Here is a 15,174-nt window from a genome sequence, read left to right as displayed (position 1 = left end):
GTGGTGGCAGCAAAACCCAAATCATGAAGATTGTGTCACTGCCCAAATAATTCTGGACCCAACCCACACACCCACCCACCCACCCACACAGCAAACACTCTGAACAAGCATAGCTGCAGTGTAAAGAATGGGGGTGGGACAGAGCAAGAGTATTGAACTACAGCGAAGCTGGAGTCATTGATCATATCCAAGCCCTTATGAAGATTAGTCTAAAACGATGAAGATCAAACTTATAATATACATTTTTTTTTTATTTGAAAAAATTAACAAATCTTCACAGAATAAAAACAGGAAGCGGATCATAAACTCAGCAGAACAATTAGAAGGTCGGCCAGATCAAGTTTCATTAGCGGTTGTGTCCAGCATCTTTGTTAGCGGTTTTGTCCAGCAGTGCCACCTTGTGGTCATTTTCTGTGCTACATCCTGGACCCCTATAACCCATTACAAAGCTGGACAGAAAAACGACTGCACTACCACCCTGCAAACTGCAGTGGCAGCCATATTGGTTGTAACAACTTTCCCATGAACAGATAAAACAAAGAAAAAACCTCCACTGTAACCAGTGTCAGGAGGGGGCGCTAAAGCCGGTTTACTCTTCCAAACTGGATCTTTTATGCAATGGTAAAACTTGTATTTCCCAATAGATTTTCTCCATTAATATAAAACTATTTACACGTGATCATTCTTCATCAAATCTTGAGAGATAAAACGGCAGCGTTATCACAGTTCATACGGGATGCCTCGGATTCTCCGTGCGAGCTGCATGTCCTTCACAAAGAGAGTGCCCCTATTGGCCTGGTGACTGAAGAGGTAAGAATCTTCAAAGAGACTCACGAGGAAGTCCTCAGCTGACTGTGGATACAGAAGAGCATTAGTCCCTCTTAAAGTGACAGCACTCCCGGTATAATTTACTACACAGCTCGAAGGACTGATCAGATTTCACTTTTATGAGCTGTTAGCTAGAGTGATGGTGTGGGGGGGGGGGGGGGGGTCTGGCCTCTGGAACTCCCACAATGCATCACAACCCCTATGCAAATGTCCCGCTAGGGCATATGGATGTGTTAGAGGGGGCGGGGGCTGAGTAGTGAACCACTGCAAAGAGCAGCTCCCTCTCTGGTTGACCCATGCGTTACATGGACAGTGCATTGTATGAGATACTGACCTCTTGTAGCGCCATAAGTGCGGTGCTTTGCCAGTAGTAAAACACGCCGCGGGAATACTTCAGGCAGATCTCTCTCACCTGCAAGAATAAAAGGGGAATATCACCGACAATAAAGAGGAGCAGCCGCAGAGGACACATCCACTCACCAGGCGGAAAAACTGGGTTTTCTGAATGAGCAGATTGGTTGATTTTTGGTACTTTCTTATTTCCATCAGCGCACGGGCTCCTGGGCGGTAACGTCTTCTTCGTTGCGTGCTCGGTCTGTGACTTGTTTCCCCTCTACCTGTAAGAAAGAAATCCATAATCACAGCTGAAAATGAATCTCCCGCTACATGGAAATTCACTGTCTGGCCGGGTTCACACGTAGGGTAAACACGGCGGATTTTCTGCAACCGATTTCATTGCGGAAACTCCACAGCGTAATACAGAAGCAGAAGAGTGGAGGAGATTCAAACAAATCTCATCCAGACGCAGCGGAAAAAAACCCGCCAAACTTACCCAGATCTCTCTGCTCCTGCGTTCAACCCGGCCTCCAGGGAAGATGTCTCATCCCATATGACTGCTGCAGAACATCAGAGGGACACGTCACCATGGCTACGGGTAAGTATGGTTTTTTTTCTACCTTCTATGGACATTCCAGCTGAAAAACTGCAGTTTTTCAGCCAGAATTATCTCCGGTGCCCAGGGCCAATACGCTGTGTACTTTTACGCCGCGTATCTGCCCTGTGTGAACATGGCCTATTACCTTAATGTCCCCCAAGGAACATCAGGTAAACAGATTTAAAACATAACATGCTACCTGCAGCCACCACTAGAGGGAGCTCATTGTATATGGTTGTACATTGAACTTGGTAACAAAACAGTATGCAGTGAGCTCCCTCTAGTGGTGGCTGCAGGGAGATAGTTTTCTATGACTGATAATTTGGGGTCCATCAAGTCCCATTGATACCTGATTAAAGGGGTTGTACCACGAAAATAATTTTTCACCTATCCACAAGATAGGTGATAAATGCCGGATCGCTGCGGGTTGTTAACAAGAGTGCGGGTCCCAGAGTGGTGGTCACTCAAGTCATTCTCTATGGCAGTGGTCCCCAACCTATTTTGCACCGAGGACCGGTTTGATGCAAGAACATTTTTGCGGGGACTGGCGGGGGGGGGGGGGGGGGTGGGTGGAGGGGTTAGAGTCAGTTCACACATTACGTAAATACGGCATATACCTGTATTATAATGCGGAAAAATCGGCAGCATAATACAGTAGCAGCAAAGTGGATGAGATAAAACACGTCTCATCGACACGCTGCATAAACGGAGTAGAAAAAAGGCTCACAAATTGACGTCACAACATCGCGCCTGCTTGCGCGGAGCCGCTCACGGCAGAGTGCATAATTGGGCAAGGAGCAGTCAAACTTGACTATTTCCGGCGATACCATAGGGAATGAATAGAGCGGTCGGACTGCAGGTTGGAAATTCTTAGATCCCTCATTTCATAATATATCTTCATGGGTGTGAGCTGTGTTCTCAGATTCCCTTCCCAGGGCCATATAGTAACGTGCTTCCTGTAACCACCAGTAGGGGGAGACGATTGTGCACATAATACAGCTCATGTTGTGCCTATATAAATCAGTCCTCAGTTTGCTCCCCCTAGTGGCGGCCTTGTGCTACAGAAATTTCTGTATGTAACAGATTTTTACCTGCATAGAAACGAACCCTCTAAGATATAAAGCTGAGAAACGGATTACAATCTAGTATTACACGACCCGAGGTTATCTGGAATTCATTTTTAAAATAAAATATATAATGAGAGTGATAAGATGATCAAGGTGCAACTTTCTCTTACTTGGCGGAGATTGAGGAGGAGCTGCAGGTTTCTTCTGCGGCTGCGCCGACTTCCTGCGGGACGAGCTTTTCTGGGGTGGTTTCATGATGATGTAAAACGCTGCTGAGAGTCATACAATCAGTTAAGCGGATAAGAGACGGTGACAATTCAGCAGAATGACAGGTGACGTAGGATAAACTGAGCGGTTTTATACTGACTCATGCCACCAATGCAAGTGACAAGAAAGTGATGACATTGACGGTGAAGATATGAGATTGCCGGATGTCAGTAATTAACGCACGCTGCATCAATGAATACAATAGATCCTCGCGGCATCAATTACCAGAACAGCGACATCAATGATCTATTTAATAATGCGGCAACAGAAGAGCTACCCGCAGCAGATCCCGCAAGCAATGGGCAGATGTTTGGAGACGTAATGGAGCCGTCTTTTCAGGCGTGATTCGAGGCGTAAAACGCCTGAAAATAGGTCGTGTGCACAGAACCTTACAGAGAATCCGTAATCCAGACAAAGGTGGGAAATTTAAAACTGGAGCAAAGGAAAAGTGGAGCAGTCGTCATGGAAATGAAAGGCCGCAGCTGGAGGACGATGAGCTGCAACAATGCAGTACAAATATACAGAAATAAAACATCTAATAATCCATATGATCTCTAGACACGCAGCAGCGAAAATGTACCGTCAGCCCCCCACTCCCAGTAATGACCGTCAGCCCCCCCACTCCCAGTAATGACCGTCAGCCCCCCCACTCCCAGTAATGACCGTCAGCCCCCCACTCCCAGTAATGACCGTCAGCCCCCCACTCCCAGTAATGACCGTCAGCCCCCCACTCCCAGTAATGACCGTCAGCCCCCCACTCACATTATAATGATCCCTCAGTAAAGCCACCATCAGCCTCCGTCCCCCCAGTAAAATGACCATCAGCCCCCTCCAGTAAAGCCACCATCAGCCTCAGTCCCCCCGCCCCCCGATAAAATAACCATCTGCCCCTCTAGTAAAGGGACCATCACAGACAGAAAGTGTGCTTACCCCTGGGGAAGGAATAAATAAGGATGTATAAGAACAACAACTCCCAGCATGTCCAGGATGTTATGTGATATCAGAGAAAGTTTACAGGAGGAGGTATAAGAGGAGAGGACTACAACTCCCAGCATGTCCAGACTTAGTATGGGATATCAGAGGACATTACAGGGAGGAGGTATAAGAGAAGAGGACTACAACTCCCAGCATGTCCAGACTGTTAGGGCAGATTCACACGAACGTTGCGTTTTTGCGCGCGCAAACAACGCAGCGTTTTGCGAGCGCAAAAACCATTTGACAGCTGCGTGTGTCATGCGTGTCTGATGCGCGGCTGCGTGATTTTCGCGCACCCGGCATCATAGAGATGAGGCTTGTCGACGCCCGTCACTGTCCAAGGTGCTGAAAGAGCTAAATCTTTCAGCACCCTTGACAGTGAATGCCGAACACAACAGCGAAAAACCTGTAAAAAAAAAAAGATAAAGTTCCTACTTACCGAGAACTTCCCGGCCGTTGCCTTGGTGACGCGCCTCTCTTGACATCGGGCCCCACCTCCCTGGATGACGCGGCAGTCCAAGTGACCGCTGCAGCCTGTGATTGGCTGCAGCCTGTGCTTGGCCTGTGATTGGCTGGAGCTGTCACTTGAACTGAAGTGTCATCCCGGGAGGTCGGACTGCAGGAAGGAGACAGGAGTAATCGGTAAGTTAGAACTTCGTTTTTTTTTACAGGTTCATGTATTTTGGGATCGCAAGTCACTGTCCATGGTGCTGAAACAGTTTAAGGGTATGTGCACACACACTAATTACGTCCGTAATTGACGGACGTATTTCGGCCGCAAGTCCCGGACCGAACACAGTGCAGGGAGCCGGGCTCCTAGCATCATACTTATGTACGATGCTAGGAGTCCCTGCCTCGCTGCAGGACAACTGTCCCGTACTGTAATCATGTTTTCAGTACGGGACAGTTGTCCTGCAGCGAGGCAGGGACTCCTAGCATCGTACATAAGTATGATGCTAGGAGCCCGGCTCCCTGCACTGTGTTCGGTCCGGGACTTGCGGCCGAAATACGTCCGTCAATTCCGGACGTAATTAGTGTGTGTGCACATACCCTCACTCTTTCAGCACCATGCACAGTGAATGTCTCCCGACGTCGCGGACCGGAATTTTTTTTGCCGAGTTCGGCCAAAACGAGTTTGGCCGAACCCGGTGAAGTTAGCTTCGGTTGTCGTGGTTCGCTCCTCGCAAAGATACTCCGTTTGGATGCTTGGAAACAGAAAAGCACGTGGTGCTTTTCTGTTTCCATTCATCCTTTTGACAGCTCGTGCGCTGTTTCAGTCGGTTCGCACGGAAGAGCTTCCGTGCGACCTGACTGGTTTTCACGCACCCATTGACTTCAATGGGTGCGTGATGCGTGAAATACGCAGAGTTATTGAACCTGTCGCGTATTTTGCGCAGCGAACAAACGCTGCGCAAAATACACGGACTGTGTGTACTGCCCCATAGACTTCTATAGGGCATTGCGTGCCGCGCGAAAACCACGCGGCCTACACGCTGCCAAATCACGCTCGTGTGAATCCCCCCTTATTATGGGATATCAGAGGACATTACAGGGAGGAGGTAGAAGAGGAGAGGACTACAACTACCAGCATGTCCAGGACGTTATTATGGGATATCAGAGGACATTACAGGGAGGAGGTATAAGAGAAGAGGACTACAACTCCTAGCATGTCCAGGACGTTATTATGGGATATCAGAGGACATTACAGGGAGGATGTATAAGAGAAGAGGACTACAACTCCTAGCATGTCCAGGCTGTTATTATGGGATATCAGGGGACATTACAGTGAGGAGGTTTAAGAGGAGAGAACTACAACTCCTAGCATGTCCAGGCTGTTATTATGGGATATCAGAGGACATTACAGGGAGGAGGTATAAGAGGAGAGGACTACAACTCCCAGCATGTCCATGCTGTTATTATGGGATATCAGAGGACATTACAGGGAGGAGGTATACGAGGAGAGGACTACAACTCCCAGCATGTCCAGGACGTTATTATGGGATATCAGAGGACATTACAGGGAGAAGGTAGAAGAGGAGAGGACTACAACTCCCAGCATGTCCAGGACGTTATTATGGGATATCAGAGGACATTACAGGGAGGAGGTAGAAGAGGAGAGGACTACAACTCCCAGCATGTCCAGGCTGTTATTATGGGATATCAGAGGACATTACAGGGAGGAGGTATAAGAGGAGAGAACTACAACTACCCACATTCCCCTGGCTCCATTTCTCACACAACTGCTAAGAAAGTAAAGAAAACCGCACTTACCCTGCCCAGTGTTAATGGCTCCTCTCCCTCCGTCAGGCTTCTAGTGGGAAGCGGTGGGCGGTGCTTGTAACAGACGTCCGCGCGTCACGTCTGCTACAACGTCGGGGGCGGAGCTTGTAGCAAAAAAAAAAAAAAAAAAATGTAAACAAAAAATTTTTTTTTATTTTTTTTTGCCGTGGATGAGCCGCGGCACCCCTGAACAGCTCTCGGCACCCCGGTTGGGAACCACTGGTATAGATTATATAATAGCCCCACAATATAAAAGCCAAGAAAAACCAAAAGGCTCCCGCACTGCGTTCTTCCAGGTTATGTATCGCCCCCTTGTGGCTAATAGAAGAAGTACACCAAATGTTCAAACCATCGCTAAAGCCAACAAAACTATATCCTGATGTTTCATCTCCCACAATCTATAATAATAATAATAATATAACCGCGCGGTCTCAATGACGTAATCAAGACCTCGGCTGTAAAGAAAAGCCTGTTTATACCCCTGGGTTCCAGGATGGGTCTATTTTAGGCTCGATGGGTTTCTATCAAGTTCTATAGAAAATGCTTAGAAACGTTGTGATATAAAAAAAAAACCTTTTATTGACATTAAGACCCCTTTACCAATGCCGATAATCATACGAGCGCTTGTTTTCGATCACGGGCAGCGACGATCAGACGATAAACTGCACTCATTGGTCAGCTGATCACATCTTTTATGCGTCCCAAAAAATCCTCGTTGTCCACAGCGTACAAACAGGGGATGTGCTGCCGACAATACGTAAACTGTACGAGCACGGACCATTGTATTAACCATCGCTCATCCCCGTACAGCGTGCGTCGGCTCGTGTAAATGAGCGCCGACTCACTGGATACATCGTTGATCGTGCAAGTTCCATCTAGTGAAAAACTGTAAACAGGGAGGAGGGGGATGCAGCTGCAGTTTCTTATGCCCCACGCACGCGACCGTATTTTTCATCAGTAATTACAGCAGGGACTCTCCCATAGAAGTCTATGGGCGCTTCCGTAAATATGGGCGGCTATGGATACGCATCCGTACTCTGACCGTATTTATGCTACGCACAGCTTACATATATCCTGATGTACTCCGCCCAGCTTACATATACCCTGATGTACTCCGCACAGCTTACATATACACTGATGTACTCCACAGTTTACATATATCCTGATGTACTCCGCGCATATTACATATACCCTGATGTACTCCGCCCAGTTTACATATATCCTGATGTACTCCGCACAGCTTACATATACACTGATGTACTCCACCCAGCTAACATATACCCTGATGTACTCCGCACAGCTTACATATACCCTGATGTACTCCCCAGTTTACATATATCCTAATGTACTCTGCGCATATTACATATACCCTGATGTACTCCGCCCAGTTTACATATATCCTGATGCACTCCACCCAGCTAACATATACCCTGATGTACTCCGCACAGCTTACATATACCCTGATGTACTCCGCACAGCTTACATATACCCTGATGTACTCCTCACAGCTTACATATACCCTGATGTACTCCGCCCAGCTTACATATACCCTGATGTACTCCGCACAGCTTACATATACCCTGATGTACTCCGCACAGCTTACATATACACTGATGTACTCCACAGTTTACATATATCCTGATGTACTCCGCGCATATTACATATACCCTGATGTACTCCGCCCAGTTTACATATATCCTGATGCACTCCACCCAGCTAACATATACCCTGATGTACTCCGCACAGCTTACATATACCCTGATGTACTCCCCAGTTTACATATATCCTGATGTACTCTGCGCATATTACATATACCCTGATGTACTCCGCACAGCTTACATATACCCTGATGTACTCCGCCCAGTTTACATATATCCTGATGCACTCCACCCAGCTAACATATACCCTGATGTACTCCGCACAGCTTACATATACCCTGATGTACTCCCCAGTTTACATATATCCTGATGTACCCTGCATATATTACATATACCCTGATTTACTCCGCACAGCTTACATATACCGATGTACTCCGCACAGCTTACATATACCCTGATGTACTCCGCACAGCTTACATATACCCTGATGTACTCCGCACAGCTTACATATATAATGATGTACTCCGCACAGCTTACATATACCCTGATGTACTACGCACAGCTTACATATACCCTGATGTACTCCTCACATATTACATATACCCTGATGTACTACGCACAGCTTACATATACCCTGATGTACTCCGCACAGCTTACATATACCCTGATGTACTCCGCACAGCTTACATATATAATGATGTACTACGCACAGCTTACATATACCCTGATGTACTCCTCAAATATTACATATACCCTGATGTGCTCCGCACAGCTTACATATACCCTGATGTACTCCGCCCAGCTTACATATACCCTGATGTACTCCGCACAGCTTACATATATCCTGATGTACTCCGCGCATATTACATATACCCTGATGTACTCCGCCCAGCTTACATATATCCTGATGTACTCCGCCCAGCTTACATATACCCTGATGTACTCCGCACAGCTTACATATACCCTGATGTACTACACACAGCTTACATATACCCTGATTTACTCCGCACAGCTTACATATACCCTGATGTACTCCGCCCAGCTTACATATACACTGATGTACTCCGCACAGCTTACATATACCCTGATGTACTCCGCACAGCTTACATATGCCCTGATGTACTCCGCCCAGCTTACATATACCCTGATGTACTCCGCACAGCTTACATATGCCCTGATGTACTCCGCACAGCTTACATATACCCTGATGTACTCCGCCCAGCTTACATATACCCTGATGTACTCCGCACAGCTTACATATACCCTGATGTACTCCGCCCAGTTCACATATACCCTGATGTACTCCGCACAGCTTACATATACCGATGTACTCCGCACAGCTTACATATATAATGATGTACTACGCACAGCTTACATATACCCTGATGTACTCCTCACATATTACATATACCCTGATGTACTCCGCACAGCTTACATATACCCTGATGTACTCCGCCTAGCTTACATATACCCTGATGTACTCCGCACAGCTTACATATACCCTGATGTACTCCGCCCAGTTCACATATGCCCTGATGTACTCCTCACATATTACATATACCCTGATGTACTCCGCCCAGTTCACATATACCCTGATGTACTCCTCACATATTACATATACCCTGATGTACTCCGCACAGCTTACATATACCCTGATGTACTCCGCCTAGCTTACATATACCCTGATGTACTCCGCACAGCTTACATATACCCTGATGTACTCCGCCCAGCTTACATATACCCTGATGTACTCCGCACAGCTTACATATACCCTGATGTACTCCGCCCAGTTCACATATGCCCCCACATTATAAGCTGAAATACCACTAATACACCAAGCAAAATCTGCGCTTCAAAAGCCAAATGGTGGTCCAACTGAGCCTGGCAGTGTACCCAAACGGCAATTTATGACCACATATGGTGTATTCTGGAGAACCCGCTTAACAATTTATGGGATGTGTGTCTACGGTGGTACAAGCTGGGCACAACACATTGGGCACTGAAATGGCATATTTGTGGAAAAAAGCCATTTTCAATCTGCAACATCTATTGTTTACTCATTTTTGCAAAACACTTGTGCGGTCAAAATGCTCACTACACCCCTAGATCAATTCTTTGAGGGATCTAGTTTCCAAAATGGGGTAATTTTTCGGGGGGTACCACTGTACTGGTACTATAGCTCAATGCAACATGGTGTCAAAAAACGAATCTTATAAAATCTCCACTCCAAATACTAAATGGCGCTCCTTCCCTTTAGAGCCTTGCTGTGTGTCCAAATAGCAGTTTATGACCACGTGTGGGGTATTTCCCTACTCTGAAGAAGTTGCTTTACAAATGTTACGGTGCTTTTTCTCCTTTATTTGTTGAGAAAATGAAAATTTTTTAACTAATGCTGCGTCTTATTGGAAAATAATGTCATTTTTCATTTTCACTGCCCATTTCTAATAAAATATATGAGACACCTGTGGCGTGCTGAAAAAATAAAAAAGTTAGAGCTCTTTGAATGCGACTATAGAAAAACGAATAAAATAGCTCGGTCATTAGGGCCTAAAATGGGATGGTCACTAAGGGGTTAACGTCAGTTAGCACAATATAAATACATTTACAGTAGCTCCCCCTAGTGGCGACTGCTGGTAGCTTTCCACTGAAGTGTAGTAACCAGGACATGAGTCTAAGGCCTCATTTACACGAGCGTAATATACGCACGTGCGACACGCATGCTTTTCATGCGTGTCGTACGCACCTATATTAGTCTATGGGGCAGTGTAGACAATGCGTGAATTTTGCGCAGCGCGAGTGCGTTGCGTAAAACTCACGACATGTTCTATAATCGTGCGTTTTTCGCGCATCACGCACCCATTGAAGTCAATGGGTGCGTGAAAACCACGCATGCCGCACGGAAGCACTTCCGTGCGAACTGCGTGATTCGCGCAAGAGCTGTCAAAAGGATGAATGTAAACAGAAAAGCACCACGTGCTTTTCTGTTTACAAACATCCAAACGGAGTGTCAAATTAGAGATGAGCGCACCGAACTTCACCGGGTTCGGCCGAACTCGTTTTGACCGAACCCGGCAAAAAAATTTCCGGTACGCGACGTCAGGAGACAGTCACTGTCCACGGTGCTGAAAGAGTTAAACTGGTTCAGCACCCTGGACAGTGACTTCCGATCACAATATACATGAACGTGTAAAAAAAAAAAGAAGTTCTGACTTACCGATAACTCCCGGCTTCTTCCTCCAGTCTGACCTCCCGGGATGACAATTCAGTCCAAGTGACAGCTGCAGCCAATCACAGGCCAAGCACAGGCTGCAGCCAATCACAGGCTGCAGCGGTCACATGGACTGCCGCGTCATCCAGGGAGGTGGGGCCGGATGACAAGAGAGGGACGCGTCACCAAGGCAACGGCCGGGAGACCGGACTGGAGGAAGTAGGAAGTTCTTGGTAAGTATGAACGTCTTTTTTTTATTCACAGTTTGCTGTATATTGTGATCGGAATTCACTGTCGAGGGTGCTGAAAGAGTTACTGCCGATCAGTTAACTCTTTCAGCACCCTGGACAGTGACTGACGTCGACTAGCCTCATCTCTATGATGGCGGCTGCGTGAAAATCACGCAGCCGCGCATCATACACTGATGACACACGGAGCTGTCAAGTGCCTTTTGGCACGCAAAACGCTGCGTTTTTTTGCCTGCGCAAAACGCACACGCTCGTGTAAATGAGGCCTAAGGCTATGTTCACACAGAGTTTTTTGCAGGAGGAATATCTGCCTCAAAATTCCGTTTGGAAGTTTGAGGCACATTTTCCTCTCCCTGCACGTCGATTTTCGCTGCGTTTTTCGCCTGCGGCCATTGAGCGCCGCGGGCATAATACACCGCGAAATAAGCTTTCTCTGCCTCCCATTGAAGTCAATGGGAGGTCAGAGGCATAAACGCCCGAAGATAGGGCATGTCGCTTCTTTTTCTCGCGAGGCAGTTTTACTGCTCGCGGGAAAAAGACGCCGACGCCTCCCATTGAAATCAATGGGAGGCATTATAGGGCAGTTTTTGACGAGTTTTGCGGCGCGGTTTCCGCGTAAAAAAAACTCGTCAAAAAACTCAGTGTGAACTTAGCCTAAAATGTTCTTTACACAGGACGATTATCGGGCAGACAAGTGTTCATATAACGCTCGTTGCTGATAATTGCGCTTTGTAAAAAGGGCAGCGATCCGCAGATGAACGAGCAAACACCCAATCATCTGCTGGTCGTATCGTTTTAAAAAAGTGAAATATTATTGTTGTCGGCAGCGCATCTCCCTGTGTAAACAGAAAAACGCGCTGCCGACATGATAATAATGTTTGGGGACGAGCGATCGGAGTAACGACCGCTCGCCCTCATTCATAGCTCCGTGTTATCCATAGCTCCGTGTTATCCATAGCTCCGTGTTATCCATAGCTCCGTGTCATCCATAGCTCCGTGTTATCCATAGCTCCGTGTTATCTATAGCTCCGTGTCATCCATAGCTCCGTGTTTTATGCATAGCTCCGTGTTATCCATAGCTCCATGTCATCCATAGCTCCGTGTCATCCATAGCTCCGTGTTATCCATAGCTCCGTGTCACCCATAGCTCCGTGTCATCCATAGCTCCGTGTTATCCATAGCTCCGTGTTATCTATAGCTCCCTGTTATCCATAGCTCCGTGTTTTATGCATAGCTCCGTGTTATCCATAGCTCCATGTCATCCATAGCTCCGTGTCATCCATAGCTCCGTGTTATCCATAGCTCCGTGTCACCCATAGCTCCGTGTCATCCATAGCTCCGTGTTATCCATAGCTCCGTGTTATCCATAGCTCCGTGTTATCCATAGCTCCGTGTTATCCATAGCTCCGTGTTATCCATAGCTCCGTGTTATCCATAGCTCCGTGTCATCCATAGCTCCGTGTCATCCATAGCTCCGTGTTATCCATAGCTCCGTGTTATCCATAGCTCCGTGTTATCCATAGCTCCGTGTTATCCATAGCTCCGTGTTATCCATAGCTCCGTGTCATCCATAGCTCCGTGTCATCCATAGCTCCGTGTTATCCATAGCTCCGTGTCATCCATAGCTCCGTGTCATCCATAGCTCCGTGTCATCCATAGCTCCGTGTCATCCATAGCTCCGTGTCATCCATAGCTCCGTGTTATCCATAGCTCCGTGTTATCCATAGCTCCGTGACATCCATAGCTCCGTGTTATCCATAGCTCCGTGTCATCCATAGCTCCGTGTTATCCATAGCTCCGTGTCATCCATAGCTCCGTATCATCCATAGCTCCGTGTTATCCATAGCTCCGTGTTATCCATAGCTCCGTGTCATCCATAGCTCCGTGTTATCCATAGCTCCGTGTTATCCATAGCTCCGTGTCATCCATAGCTCCGTGTTATCCATAGCTCCGTGTTATCCATAGCTCCGTGTTATCCATAGCTCCGTGTTATCCATAGCTCCGTGTCATCCATAGCTCCGTGTTATCCATAGATCCGTGTTATCCATAGCTCCGTGTTATCCATAGCTCCGTGACATCCATAGCTCCGTGTTATCCATAGCTCCGTGTCATCCATAGCTCCGTGTTATCCATAGCTCCGTGTCATCCATAGCTCCGTGTTATCCATAGCTCCGTGTCATCCATAGCTCCGTATCATCCATAGCTCCGTGTTATCCATAGCTCCGTGTTATCCATAGCTCCGTGTCATCCATAGCTCCGTGTTATCCATAGCTCCGTGTTATCCATAGCTCCGTGTCATCCATAGCTCCGTGTTATCCATAGCTCCGTGTTATCCATAGCTCCGTGTTCTCCATAGCTCCGTGTTATCTATAGCTCCGTGTTATCCATAGCTCCGTGTTATCCATAGCTCCGTGTTATCCATAGCTCCGTGTCATCCATAGCTCCGTGTCATCCATAGCTCCGTGTTATCCATAGCTCCGTGTTATCCATAGCTCCGTGTCATCCATAGCTCCGTGTCATCCATAGCTCCGTGTCATCCATAGCTCCGTGTCATCCATAGCTCCGTGTTATCCATAGCTCCGTGTGACCGGAGCAAACGAGCAGATATGTCATAAATGTCAGGTAGATTGGGGTTCCACCTCTGGGACCCGCATTCACTACTATGGGAGTTACGGAAACAGATCAGACAAAGCCGGAGGTGGGACCCTCATCTATCTGACATCCTATGGATACGTCATAAATGTGTCTGATGGGAAGACCCCTTTAATGAGTATATCAGTAATAGTATAACTAGCAAGTACCAGCCGCTACCCCTCCCCCTCATTGCAACACCAAGTAAGGCCCATTGCGCACGACCGTATTTTCATCTATCCCGAAAAACTGTCCATATTGCATCGGTATATACGGATCCGTAAAAAAAAAGAGGGAGGATGCAAATGATGTCATCAGCATGTTGCATAGCAACGCTTCCATAAATACGGTCAGAGTACGGATGCGTATCCATAGCCGCCCGTATTTACGGAAGCGCCCATAGACTTCTATGGGAGAGTCCCTGCTGTAATTACTGATGAAAAATATGGTCGCGTGCGTGGGGCATAAGAAACTGCAGCTGCATCCCCCTCCTCCCTGTTTACAGTTTTTCACTAGATGGAACTTGCACGATCAACGATGTATCCAGTGAGTCGGCGCTCATTTACACGAGCCGACGCACGCTGTACGGGGATGAGCGATGGTTAATACGATGGTCCGTGCTCGTACATTTTACGTATTGTCGGCAGCACATCCCCTGTTTGTACGCTGTGGACAACGACGATTTTTTGGGACGCATAAAAAATGTGATCAGCTGACCAATCAGTGCAATTTATCGTCTGATCGTCGCTGCCCGTGATCGAAAACAAGCGCTCGTATGATTATCGGCATTGGTAAAGGGGTCTTAATGTAAAAGGTTTTTTTTTTATATCACAACGTTTCTAAGCATTTTCTATAGAACTTGATAGAAACCCATCGAGCCTAAAATAGACCCATCCTGGAACCCAGGGGTATAAACAGGCTTTTCTTTACAGCCGAGGTCTTGATGACGTCATTGAGACCGCGCGGTGATCGTGTATTATAATTATTATAGATTGTGGGAGATGAAACATCAGGATATAGTTTTGTTGGCTTTAGCGATGGTTTGAACATTTGGTATACTTCTTCTATTAGCCACAAGGGGGCGATACATAACCTGGAAGAACGCAGTGCGGGAGCCTTTTGGTTTTTCTTGGCTTTT

At 47.0% G+C, this 15,174-nt stretch overlaps 1 protein-coding gene across 2 annotated transcripts; it reads right to left on the bottom strand.

Moving 5' to 3' along the window:
- Positions 1-279: 279 nt before the first annotated feature.
- LOC142718430 (histone H3-like centromeric protein A) lies at positions 280-6,423 on the bottom strand. 2 transcript variants are annotated; one of them, XM_075848758.1, is made up of 5 exons: positions 6,343-6,423; positions 3,000-3,101; positions 1,309-1,445; positions 1,163-1,240; positions 280-852 (listed from the first exon to the last, which is right to left on the bottom strand). In XM_075848758.1, the coding sequence occupies exons 2-5, from the start codon at positions 3,082-3,084 to the stop codon at positions 721-723; spliced, it is 432 nt and encodes a 143-aa protein (XP_075704873.1). In that variant the 5' UTR covers positions 3,085-3,101; positions 6,343-6,423; the 3' UTR covers positions 280-720. The 2 variants fall into 2 exon arrangements, with proteins under 2 accessions (XP_075704873.1, XP_075704874.1); XM_075848759.1 differs by having other exon boundaries at positions 3,000-3,098.
- Positions 6,424-15,174: the final 8,751 nt, after the last annotated feature.

The sequence above is a fragment of the Rhinoderma darwinii genome, unplaced genomic scaffold (genome assembly GCF_050947455.1).
Source record: "Rhinoderma darwinii isolate aRhiDar2 unplaced genomic scaffold, aRhiDar2.hap1 Scaffold_468, whole genome shotgun sequence".
Lineage (NCBI taxonomy): Eukaryota > Metazoa > Chordata > Amphibia > Anura > Rhinodermatidae > Rhinoderma > Rhinoderma darwinii.
The sequence above is the reverse complement of the archived record's forward strand: the minus strand, read 5'-3'. Positions and strand labels throughout refer to the sequence as shown.

Coding starts and splice junctions, on each gene's coding strand:
- LOC142718430 (XM_075848758.1), bottom strand. CDS start 3,084: ATGAAACCACCCCAGAAAAGCTCGTCCCGCAGGAAGTCGGCGCAGCCG. Junction 1,241..1,308: donor AAACCCAGTTTTTCCGCCTG/GTGAGTGGATGT, acceptor TTATTCTTGCAG/GTGAGAGAGATCTGCCTGAA. Junction 853..1,162: donor CACTTATGGCGCTACAAGAG/GTCAGTATCTCA, acceptor CTGTATCCACAG/TCAGCTGAGGACTTCCTCGT.